Genomic DNA, 12927 nt, shown 5'->3' with positions numbered 1-12927 from the left:
CATCCTCCAAATGCTTGAAGTCCCCTGAAGATGTCCTCAAGTCTCAATTTTTTTAAATCATTTTCTAATGAATTCTGCCCAGTTTAACAAGCTCAAGAATCAATGAAAGATTAATAAACTGTTAGTAGCTCTCATTATTTCTGTCTTTTTATTTTGGTAGATTTGATAAAGTTGGAGTATTTTATATTTTACTATAAGGGTTCAGTTTTTCATTATGGGTTCAATAACCTGGCTGCGGAACCACCATCCACTGCAATTTATAGGGAGACAGCCCCCTGCAGGTGCCTCTTGGTACTGCAGTTTATAAAGACAGCCCCCCCCCCCCCCTTATAGGTGCCTTTTGGTACTGTAGTTTATAGGGAGACAGCCCCTGCAGGTACCTCTTGGTACTGCAGTTTATAGAAAGACAGCCCCCCTGCAGGTGCCTCTTGGTACTGCAGTTTATAGAAAGACAGCCCCCCTGCAGGTGCCTCTTGGTACTGCAGTTTATAGAAAGAGCCCCCTGCAGGTGCCTCTTGGTATTGCAGTTTATAGAAAGACAGCCCCCCTGCAGGTGCCTCTTGGTACTGCAGTTTATAGAAAGACAGCCCCTGCAGGTGCCTCTTGGTATTGCAGTTTATAGAAAGACAGCCCCTGCAGGTGCCTCTTGGTATTGCAGTTTATAGAAAGACAGCCCCCCCCCAGGTGCCTTTTGGTACTGTAGTTTTTAGGGAGACAGCCCCTCACAGGTGCCTCTTGGTACTGCAGTTTATAGAAAGAGCCCCCCTGCAGGTGCCTCTTGGTATTGCAGTTTATAGAAAGCCCCCCCCCCCCCCATAGATGCCTTTTGGTACTGTAGTTTTTAGGGAGACAGCCCCTCACAGGTGCCTCTTGGTACTGCAATTTATAGGGAACCCCCCCACACACACACACACCTGTACAGGTGCCTTTTGATACACAGCTCACTTAAGAGACAGCCTTCTGTTTCTAATTGCTTCGCTGACTGGTGCAGCAGATACCGTGAGACACTTTGGAGTTGTCTGATGAGTAGGTGTGGCCAGTGCAAGATGCTTCTTTGTTGGGTTAACCTTCACCTTGATTTTGGTCTGTATCTAAGTATGGCAGTTGACTATAATGAGGAAGACACCGTGGCCCAAACTGATCCCTGTGGCCAAGGACAGTGCAGCTATGAGGATGTTGTACTGTTTCTTTTCACATGCCCCAGCCTACCAGGAGACAATACGTTGAGAATTCTTGCTCATTCGGAGATAGCAACTCTCGACTTCAAAGTAGGCACCACAAAACCTTTTAGGCCCACTGGGCTGGTTGTTACCTGAAGGACACAGGCAGTTCCTAGATCACAGGAGAGATTGTAAAATAATCTAGAAAATCCAGGCTGGGGATGTAGCTCAGTTGTTAGGGGTGATTGACTAGCTTGCAGGAAGCCCTGGGTTCCATCCCCAGCGCCACATGAAACCACACCTCTACCCCAAGCCCTTAAGAGGTGGAGACAGGAAGATGAGGAGTTCAAGGTCATCCTTAGTTACCCAGTTGGCCAAGGACAGCCACTGATGAAGTTCTGGTGTGTTATGGCTTTAGAGCCGTGATTGATGTGAAACTCTCTGGGGAGAGTTCCTCAGCTCTTAGTGAACCCTCTGGCATCTGCCTCAAAGGAATCCGAGGTATTCTTCTCTCCATGTTCAACCAGTGGAGTTTCAAAGGTGAACTTTAAGGAGAGCTAGAAAGGAGAGCAGGCTAGCTGCTGAGTTCCCCAGTTGGTCCTCTGACAGTCTAAGCTGAGAAAGATTTCCTAGCCTCTAAACTGCTGAGCCTGCTGTCTGAGACCCCTGCTCCCTCTTCCTGTGCTCCTCTACTTTCATGTTTTCTAACCTCTTGGTCTCTCTTTCAAAAGGTGGGGACCCAAACTGTATGCACTGTTCCAGATGCGCTCCTGCCAAAGCAGCATAAAGCATATGTAACAGGATGAAGCCTCCCTCCTCGTGAGGTAAGTCCAGCTGGCAGCAGCTGCTGGGGTGAGCCCGTGCTTCCCGGAGACCTGCTCAGATCCGGGGGGGCCTCCTCTGCCTGTGTACCTGCTGGCCAGGGTCTTCTACTGTCCAGAAGAAGGAGCTGAGCCGAGTGCACTGTGGCACCCCATCCTGCCCCGTCTTGACCTTCTCAAGGGGCCACGTCTTCCAGGCTCTTTACCAGTCAAGGGCGCCGGCCTCCACTGCAACCACTTTGCTCTCAGCTCAAGTTTATGAAAATGAGATTTTTATCTGTGACCATGGTCAACTGATTGTAAGTGCTACTTTAGGTAGGCCATCCAGAGAGACTCTCTGGATGAGTGAGAGGTGGCTGGTAGATTGTGCCCTCAGATGTGACACTCTCGATGTGCTGGGGTGTCAGAGTCACATGGCTGTAGGTAACAAGGAAGGGCTGCACATGCCCATGGAGTCAGAAGATCAGAGAACGGGTTCATCAGCCTTATTAATAAAATATTGTGCACCTCCCTCGGTCTGGCTATTTTTGAAGATTCTTTTATCATGATGACAGATTGTTAGAAAATTACTTAATGTCTTTGGCAAAGACTATTGTGACCCCAGTTCTAGATGAAACCACAGCACTGAAGTTTATCTTAGAGACTGTGATGGGTCCAGGGTGAGGTCCCCCCAAACTTTGCGGGAGACCTTCCCAAGCTTTGACCTGCCTAGTTACAGTGATGGATGCAGAGATCCTGGGATATGGGACACGGGTCCATCCTAGCGATGTCTTCTAGACTTCTTTTCGTGGGTAAAACAGTCGGTATATGCTCTTACAAGGTGGGGAAGCTTAAAATGACTTCCTTAGCCTTGAATTTTAGGTTCTCTGAAGTGAGGTGCAGGTCACTAGACTCTCAGACACCTCTGAAACTGTCCCAATTGGAAAGTGAATTGGGAGGCCACAGTGCACTCATCTGTGTCTGTTCACACTCATTTGGAAAGGGGTGTGGCTGACTGTAAATTCATAGAATTCAGCTATTCTTATTCCTGGTATTTGAACAAAAATCTCTGTTGGAAACACATTCTAAACATTCACAGGTTGCTGCAAACAATATTCTCCATGGCTTTTCATCTTGAAACCTTGTCTTCCAGAGCAGAAATCCATTTATCCTTTTTTGTTTGATTAGCAAGAACCCCAGATTAAAATCGGCAGAATGTTCTCCTCCCTTCTTGGTGGTTTTCACCTGTTAATACCTGTGCTCTTCAGAGTGCCTCCTTTGAGGGAGGCTGACTCCAAGCCATTGTTGTCAGAAGCAGAAAAAGAAAAAGTGTCTGTGTGACTCACCAGAGCAGCCGAGCTCCAATGACAGATTTTGAATTATCCCGAGAAGGATTCATGAAGGGAACAAGGGAGCTGGCAGTCACTGCATCTCTGAGTCTGAAATGTCATCTAGCTGTCAGCCTTGGAAAGGCTAAGGCCTCTGCAGTTGATTGTCACTGGAAAAGCACTTAGTTGTCCTTTAGGCCTTAGTTCTCTGGGGCTTCTCTCCAGAACTGTCATCCTGCCTACATGTGAGATTCTGCTGGCAAGAACTTAGAAGTGACATCCAAAGCCACAGACAGGAACTAGCTGGCTGGTTTGCTAAGTGGTGGGGCCCCCTAAAGTCTCAGGACCAGATCACAGCCAAATGACTAATCAGCTGGCACAGGGTGGATCATGGGCTTCCTGGTCTCAAAATTCAGGCCTTGGTTTCTCTGCAAGGCTCTGGGCTAATTTTTGCTTAAAAGGCCAGAATCTGATTTGATCTCAGGCTTCTCTGTGTGGGGGCCTGAGGTGGGTGCCTCATGGAGCTAGTGTCAGTAAGGTGAGCTCATGCCTCAGGCTGTTCTCTCCTCAGCCCCTCCTTCTCCATACCAGAAATGTCTGTGACTGTGACGTGATGGGCAGTGTTTAGACTGCAGCTTTACATCCAGAACATGATTCTGGGGTCAGAATGTTCCCAAACCTGCTGTTGTGATTTCTTTGGAGGCCCCAAACAATTCCGGCTGTTCTGAGGTCAGAGAGCAGTCTGCACCTCCTGGCATTTCCTCCACAGCATTCCATCCTCTGCACAGCCCTGGAACATTCCCCGAGTGCTAAACACGAGTTTTCAGGGCCATGCCCTTTGCAACCCATCCTGGTAATGTTGAATTTTTTTCTCTGTCTCCTGACTTTCCCATCATCTGGCTGTACAGGTCCCTGGTGGCTGACCCATGATGAGCTTTCGACTAAGGATGTACTGAGACAGCCCTGTGTCTTGAATGCATACACCCCAAAACTCTGGTGTATCCTGGACAACTGGATAGACTCTTGCTCATCAACCAGGGCACTTGCTGATGTCCCATTCCCCCACCTGCTCTTGGCCTTCTTCTTGCTGTTATTCTTTCCTAGACCTCTCCACTGTCTTTCCTAGGAACAGCCCTCAGGAGATGGACCAGGACTTGGGATGTCTGCAGACCCTGTGGTCCTCAGCCAGCCAGCATCTGCTGAGCTCGACTTTTAGATGCCATTTTCTCAAACAGATGCTGGAAGGCACCAACTTCTGGAAATCCCCCAGCACACACACCCCACCCCGCTTTTTTTTTTTTCTTCCTGCATGACTAGCTCATAAGATGGAATCTAAGGGGAGAATTATCAAGACTTTTTCACTTTTTAAAAAAATATCTGTGACTTATCTTTGGCTTTTATCTGAGCGCAAACTTGGTGGCGTGCATCTCCTTCAGTGTGTACTCCTGTGGAATCTGCAGACACTGCTGCGACATCCCCTTCCTGTCTGGGCTGTTTGTACACTTGTATATAAATGTAGCAATAAATATATTCTAACATCATCTGGAGCCTGGATTCTCACTTCGTTTTGCACCTGGGTGGCAGGCAGTGGCGGCAGCCACACTTTCACCAGCAGGCCCTGCTGACCGCCGCCGGGACCGACCTGATCCAGCCGGGTTTCTCACCATCTCCGGTTTCACCCAGTGAGCGTCACTAAGAAGCAAGGCAGCGTTTGGAGAAAGGATGAGGAGCGTTTGGTAGCAGAGCTGGGACATGATGCGGCATTAGTAATTCATGCCGCGGCCCCGGTCCTTGCTGAGGGAGGTTTGAATGTGCAAAGACTAAAGCATTGGGTGACGGTTTGCGATGTGACTCAGCCATCTGACATTAGGGTGGCTTGTTCAGATAGCTGAGTCACACTGCACACTGTCACCTTCGGAATATGTTGTGCCACGGCGACGTGGTGAAGGTGACAGGTATTGGCCAGGCACAAAGGTAGACTTTAAGGATTTTCATAAAAACCACACAAAATATGCCACGATAGAATTTTTTTGTTGGTCAGTGGTTTTTCAGAGGTACCAAGGCAATACAGAGGGCACATAAACAGACAGTCCTTTATCTGTCAAGCACAACATCGTTTATCTGCTGCCAAGGAATGTTTATTAACACTGTCCTCTCATGCACTTAAGGCCTTTTGTTATCAGACTTTTTTATAACTTAAAAGATAATCATATGCTTTGCTGTGGTATCTTATCAAATTGCTTTGCTGATGTTTCTCAGTAGGCCTCTCGTCGGTCATAAAGAGAAATTCACACACAACGGTTCAGTCAAAAGAAAAAAAAAAAAAAGACAAGGATATGATGGAGCCCCAGATTGGAACGTACTGGGGCATGGAGAGGTTTGGAGCACTTGAAAGGCGGCTACTCTTTGTGTATTTTCAAAAAGGGAAGGGGGTGGGCTGGGAGCAACTAGGAATCACCAGGCTGTGAGTTCTGAACCTTGGCAGGGAGGCAGGACTGTGCCTCACAGCTGTTCTTAATTCCCCCGCTTAGCAGATCCTCCAGAGACTCCAAAGAGAGCCTGCCCTCCACAGCCATACTGCTTTTCTGAACAGATCCTTCCTGGCTGGGGCTAGAGATTTGCACAGGCAGAAGCCATCGGAAGAAGGATGGCTGTGGTGGGGTAGGGGACAATCCTGTGGGGAGGCCTAGGATTTCCTCAGGGGGTGGTAACCGCAGCCTGCCGTGTGTACTGTGCTAGAAATCACCGTGAATTAGTGCCTGGACCTGGGGCCAGCTGTGCCAGCAAGGGGCCTCTTACCCCACTGCTGTAAAATGGGGTGACTGCATGGAAGGGGAAAGAGTCCTGTACCTCCATTTCTACACTTACTTTCTGTCTGTAATGTGTCTTCTTGGAAAAGGGAAAGAAGTCACCTACTTTTAATATTCACAGAAGGCGGCTGGTTGGCACAGATGGGCAACGGAGACAGGAGGACTAAGAGTGTTTATGTTCAGATGCCAAAGCAAGTCAGAGCTTCTCGAGTCCAGCCCCTGCGCAGAGACGGAGCACATCACGCTCTACCGCCCCTGCCCTGGTGGCTGGTTTTCTGACTCTTGGACAAATGGGCTGGAAGTTGATGGCTCAGCACCCCTCTGCTGGTGACACAGCATCCCTGCAGTGTCACCAGCAGAGGGGGAGAAGATGATACTTCTAATTCCCACCAACCCCACATGCACCCAAAGGAGCACCTGGGTAGGGAGGCTTCCTTCTCCCCAGAGAACCCACATGGGAAGAGCACTCGGCACCCCCGCCTAGGATGATCTCTGCATTTCTCTCTCTCTCTCTCTCTCTCTCTCTCTCTCTCTCTCTCTCTCTCTCTCTCTCTCTCCCTCCCTCCCTCCCTTCCTCCCTCCCTCCCTTCCTTCCTCTCTTTTCTTTTTTTGGTTTTTCCAAGACAGGGTTTCTCTGTGTAGTTTTGGTGCCTGTCCTGAGTCTCGCTCTGTAGACCAGGCTGGCCTCGAACTCACAGAGATCCACCTGGCTCTGCCTCCCAAGCGCTGGGATCAAAGGCATGCGCCACCACCACCCAGCGAGCTGTGCATTTCTGTCCTGGAAGATGGAGTCTTTCACTGGATAGTTTGTGGAGGACCCTGCTTCTCAAGTTTTCTTTTGGGGGAGCTGGCTGGCTGCACAGAGTCCACAGTGATTCCCATCTCTTGGTCTCGCAGGTGACTACAGGGAGGGTGGGCCTGCTTTCTTGGGATTCAGTGGTAGACAGGAAGTCCTGTTGCCCTAGTCTAGGTCTGCACTCCAACAAGGAGCTTCGGTCAGGCTGGAGGTGATCATCCAGCCACCGCCTACTTGATCTTTTGCTCTGTCGCTCAGCCCCATGTTTCTCCTTTAATGTACATCGGACTCACCGGGAAGGGTGGCTAAGAAGAATGCTGGACCCCTTTCTCAGACTTTCTTTCAGAGCAGGCCACAGGCCTGGCCCAGGCCTCTGAATTTATAGCACATTTCTAGGTGAGCCCAGGGCTCCTTCAGTAGGGACCGCACCTAAGACCCAGAAGCTCTTGTCGGAGAGAAGGAGTGGTACTTGTTCTTCTCAGACACCACAAGAACTGAATGTTCTCAAGGCTGAGTCAGCTGGGTGGCATTTGCTAAAGGGGCCGGTGAACATTCCTTGGTCAGCATGAGTAACTTAGAAATCAATATCCTCTTCTAGCCATGGCCTTGGGGACAAACAAGTGGTTATGGGTTACACTCACTTCAGACTGGGTAGAACATCGGCTAAGTGGATGCCAGCTGGACATCGATCCTGAAATGGCACTTTAAGGACAGAATCCCATTTTCCCTCAGTAAAACCGCAGACAGAGCCCTGTGCACAGATACACAAACCTGTAACCAGACCGTTGAGCAAGGATGGGGGAAGCGGGCATATGAGCTTCCCACTGAATCATAGAAGTCAACCATTCACAGGAATCAGCATGACAAGTCCTCACAATGGACAAGTCCAAGGAATCAGCACAAGAGGGGACACCCTGATGGGTGCACTTCCCGGAAACGGGGATCAGCCCCAATAGATTTCACCTATTTGTAATTCATGTAACTGGAGTTAATCTGCATGCACTCTTCAGATTTTACTGAATGATTTTACTCAACAGACCCTCAACAATTCCTTCAAATGCCTTCCCACCCCTTTGGATTTGGTGACAACCATAACCAAATGTTTCTCCAGACTTGGCCATCATGGCTGCTAGAGGCCAAGCCAGCGAGGCCTTTCAGAGTCGCAGCCCAACATGGCTTCTCAGCCAAGCCTCTGCAGGTCTTCACACCTAGACTCCCCGATTTCCCAGCGTCCCTGCAATCTGGTCCGCTCTGGTGGAAATGTCTTCCTTGCCACACACTCCGTTTTCGTTATTGCAAGGCTCCCTAAGTTGCCTGCGGTGCTCACCCACAGCCTCAGCTGCCCTTCTTCCTGGGCACTTTTCCAGGGCGCTTGGCCCCTCACCAGTTTCCATTGGATTAACACTTTCCGCTCCTGCCTAATGCAATACTCAGAAGTAGCCACAGAGCCTCTTCTAGGTGCACACAGGGAAACAGTGAGCACAGGGGCTGTCTGGTGAAGGTGTGCTGGCTCGATTTGTCAGCTTGACACAAGCTAGTCATCTAAGACGAAGGAGCCTCAATTGAGAAAACGCCTCCATAAGACCAGGCTGTAGATGAGTCAGATAGGGCATTTTCTTAGTGATTGATGGGCAAGGGCCCAGCCCATTGTGGGTGGTGTCATCCCTGGGCTGGTGGTCCTGGGTTCTATCAGAAAGCAGGCTGAGCAAGCCAAGATGAGCAAGCCAGTAAGTAGCACTCCTCCACGGCCTCTGCATCAGCTCCTGCCTCTGGGTTCCTGCCCTGTCTGAGTTCCTGTCCTGACTTCCTTCAATGATGGACAGTGATGTGGAAGTGGATGTCAAATAAACCATTTTCCTCCCCAACTCGCTTTTGGTCACAGTGTTTCATTGCAGCAATAGTGAGGCAGGGTGTTAGTCTGTCTCTTCTGCTAAACTACAGGTCATGGGTACTTGACAGAAGAAGTTTGTTTGACTTAGGAGTCTGATCACCCAAACAGCCTGGCTCTGTGGTCCTGGTGAGGGCTAGGGTGCCCATCGTACTGCCAGTGAAAACAGAAAGGGACTTGGCTGAGTGAGGAAGGGCTGAGGGCAGGCTCACTTCATAAGTTCCCTGACAACCCTTCCAAGGATGGTGCCCTGTGACTTAATCACTGTCCACGAAGTCCTACCTCATAAAGGTCCCATTATCTTCATATTGCCAAGTTGGAGACTAAGGTTTTATTACCAGAAACTCAAACCATTAACCAAATCGTAGTGTGAGCATCTCCAACTGTCCTGGTATTCAGACTCCTTTGTGGAAGGGCAGGGGATAGCCTACCTGCATTTCTGTGGATGGACACACCTGTGTTCATACACCTCTAGTGTGTGTATTTTCTATACCCGTGGCACTAGGGGATATGTCCGAGACATTCTTGATTGTTAGGATTGGGTGAAACATCCAGGAGGAAAACCAGGAGTTCCACAAAGTATCCTCAAATGTGTAAGGGACTTCTGAAGCCTCAAATACCCACTCATCATGGACATCAGGTACCTCCTACCCTTCCCCAGTCTGTGGCCTCTGTGCATGGGTCTGTCATGGCTTTGGAGAGGTTGAAACAGCAGGGTAAGTAGTCAGGATGGACTGAGACCAGGCTGGACCACAGGCTGTGGCCTACATCCCTGGCTCCTTCAATAGGCCAGTGACTAGCAGGACCAGAGTACAGAAGTTATAGAGAAGTAGGGCTCTGTGTGATATTCTTAACAGTCTCCTGTCTCAAAACTACAGAAGACAGCACATCAGTGGGGCTCCTCACCCCAGGAGCCCTCCCTCCTTCCCTCCCTCCCTCCCTCCAGAGGATGCTCTCTGGGCCATGGGATGCCTCAGCAGTCCCCAAACGTACACCCAGACCTCTTGCACCCTGAGTTGCACCCACATATTGTCATCACTGAATTTTCCTTCTTGGTGATTGGTCATCAAGTCGGTAGGTCTGAGGCATTGCATCCCGCTGTCATCAGGGGGCTGGCTAAGGCCAGTGTTGGTCTGAAATGAAGAACTCTCTTAAGTCTCTCTCTAGTTTTTCTGCCATATAACTTCACACCCCACTTAGCTTCTCTCGATTCCAAAAATATAAAAAACAAAATATATTGTGAAAGAATAAACTACTACATGCATGCTGTTAATGTGTCCTCTTTTCCTGGGACAGCTGCTCACCCAGTCCTGAGGAGCATTTATGAGTGCTCTGAAGGCTGAAATCATGCTTGGTACATTCTGAGAAGCAATTGTGTACAGTCAGAAGGAACAGCATTGTTCAAAAGAATACATTGTTTCCCCTATCTCCTCAACAACCATTTACAGCTGCCCTGAGCTCCAGCCCTGCAGGGTCAGTGGGACAAAGGGGGTCCTGCCTTCCCCAGGGGCCTCTGTACCTCCTCTTCCTATACCCAGTGCTGGGGCAAGGACCACCCTGGATGATGACCAGGGAGGAATGCAGAACTGAAAGTTGCAAGGTTCCTCCCACCCCAAGAAATCAATCAGCTAGAATAGTCTAGCCCCCCGCCCCCCATACCTGGCCCAACGTCCAGGAAACAGCCCAGAGGCAGACAGCGGGCTGCACAGACAGGAAGAGAACATGATGTGAAATGCCTATGAATGGAGACTTGCATCCCGATCACCAGGTGCTACCTGCATTGCAAGGAATGCAGCTCTAGATCTGGGGTGAACGATGTCTGCCACTGGGGATTATGAAGCTGCTTTAGAAGTACTATACCCTTGTAAGGCTCACCCCGAAGTACAATAAACTAGCTTTGGGTACATCCCTCTCCTGGCTCTGGGAACTGGTAGCCCTACTTTGGGCTATACCACCTGACCCTTGATTTATCTGTTGTCATCGTTGGGCATATCCTTTAATCCAACATCATAAAATCAACACTCAGGATATGGCCCACTCCCAGATGAGACCTGGGACCCCACTACCCAAAGTTATCTTGGCTTTCTGCCTACCTGCCTATCTGGGTCACAGGGAAGTGATGGATCTAAGGAAAGGCCCAGCAGTAGCCTTAGCTTGGCTAGGGCCAACCCCTGAGCCATGCGTACAGGTATGCAGCTGAGCTGTGGGGCAGCTCAGACATATTCCAAGTTGACGTTTGAGATAGGGCAACCAAAGGACTTTGTCTGGTCATGTATCACAGATAAACTGAGACAGCTATAAATCAGGTCCATGCCCTCATGGCGTATTTATTTCAGGGCAGGGAGATGAGCAATACAGAAACTAAATCTCATTGACAATGCTGAGGAGGCAATGTAAAACGGGGTGTATTAGAGAGGAAGTGTTAGGATGTTCAAAGCTCAGGAAGGCTTCACAGAGGTAATGTCGGAGTAGATAATACACCTTCTAAGCTGGAAGACTGCATGCATGCTGGAGAAATATCCAGGAGGTCCAATATCTGCTGCCCTCTCCAACTCAAACATGTTAGGAGCTTGGCATAATGAAATAAGTGAGTCTGGGCACACATATGGCCAGAGGCATCCAGCACAAAGCAGAGGGACAAGTGGTGGCTGAGTTGAGAGCAGTGGAGGGCAGGATGCACCTTGTGAGGGACAGGCAAGAAGGCAGGGGACGGCCTTGAGCTGCAAAGGAACTTCTCATTCCAGCCTTTCTACCCTCCCCAGCGCACGGCCGGATGCTCTATACGGGCATCTCCTTAGCCACACTGACATCCTTGAGGTGGACATGATTCCATCTACAGGGGAGAAAGCCCCAATAAAAGGCCAAAGTCTTGTTCACATGGGGGCACTGCTCTGAAGTTCATGCTCACGCCATTGTGTCACTCTAGCCTTTTCCCAGGGCATCTGGCGCAGTCTCCATGTTAAGTTCTTGTTAGAGAGATGGAGAATCTTTCAAAGCCAGTTGCTTCGGGTCACCCTACAGTTCCTGGCAACTGGCCTATCCCAATATCCCTGACAACCTTGGGCGGGTTCTCTCCAGGAGGCAGAGTTAAGGATGCTCACCTTTGCAGCTGCCTCAGAACTAGGAGATGACGGAGTGTGGTAAAAACCCAGATCCAGGTTGTTTTTTAAATGAATTTGCCATTACAGTTGCTTTTTGTGATCCTCCCCTTTCACTCATTGATGAGTGCTTCAAGTCATCAGTGTGTGCTAACTTTCCTCTAGACCTGAGGAAAGTGAGGTACTAAGTCTACTTAGCACTCTAGGCCATCTCCTGTTCTGGGCTCAAGTAGTCCTGGGAAGGCTGGAAGCCTCTCCCACTAAACGTTGCTGTTGATTCATTGCTTTTGGAGATGTTGAACTCTCTGATAACTGTGAGAGCATCAATACTTCAATGTGCACGACAGCTTGAACCAAAACACACAGTCTAAGTCTGCAAGTTCTGAGCTCCAACTTAGACAAGTAAGTGGGCAAAGGAGCAGAAGAATCTATGGCATTGGCCAATGGAAAGTATCAATTTTAGGGGCAATGTCAGAGGGAAGCAAAGGTCTGCAAAGAGACAGGAAAATCCCAGAATTTAATCATAACATCACTAGAACATGTTGTTATAATGACCACAGCAGCAGTGGAATACTCCCAATGACCAAAAATCGGGTCAGGAAGACACAGCTCTCTGGAACAGCAGGGATCACATGAAGACCCTGTTTCAAGGTTCAGGAGCAGGGCCAGGTAGCACTATACTTATCTGTCCCTGCCCTTGAGTTCTCCTCCCCATCGTGCACTGGGGACAGGCACCTGTGACACAGGGGTCAATGCCATTTTACGAGGGAGTTTGGGAAAGACTCTGAGAGCTGATCTGCTTGTTTCTGCATGCTGTGTGTGTGTGTGTGTGTGTGTGTGTGTGTGTGTGTGTGTGTGTGTGTGTGTCTGTTAGCATACTAACATGTGCAAGATGGGTTCAAGCACACGAGCATCACTTACTAACTTCTGCCTGCTGTCTCCTCTAACCTCTGGAAGACATGAAACATCGACCTATAGTGATCTAGCGTTTTGAGTCTCAACTATTAACAAGATAAAATTTATTATGTTTTTCCTTTTAATACTTAC

At 49.2% G+C, this 12927-nt stretch overlaps 1 protein-coding gene across 2 annotated transcripts in view; it reads left to right on the top strand.

Annotated features, from left to right (window-relative positions):
- Rdx (radixin) overlaps positions 1-4829 on the top strand; it is a 66408-nt gene extending 61579 nt beyond the window's left edge. The window contains exons 15-16 of one of the 2 annotated variants that reach the window (XM_028864941.2): positions 1892-1984; positions 4197-4829. In XM_028864941.2, the coding sequence (XP_028720774.1) occupies positions 1892-1958 (67 nt within the window). In that variant the 3' untranslated portion in view covers positions 1959-1984; positions 4197-4829. The remainder of the gene's footprint in view (positions 1-1891; positions 1985-4196) is intronic. The other variant, XM_028864942.2, reaches the window with a different exon arrangement.
- Positions 4830-12927: the final 8098 nt, after the last annotated feature.

The sequence above is a fragment of the Peromyscus leucopus genome, chromosome 7 (assembly GCF_004664715.2).
Source record: "Peromyscus leucopus breed LL Stock chromosome 7, UCI_PerLeu_2.1, whole genome shotgun sequence".
Classification (NCBI taxonomy): domain Eukaryota; kingdom Metazoa; phylum Chordata; class Mammalia; order Rodentia; family Cricetidae; genus Peromyscus; species Peromyscus leucopus.
The sequence above is the reverse complement of the archived record's forward strand: the minus strand, read 5'-3'. Positions and strand labels throughout refer to the sequence as shown.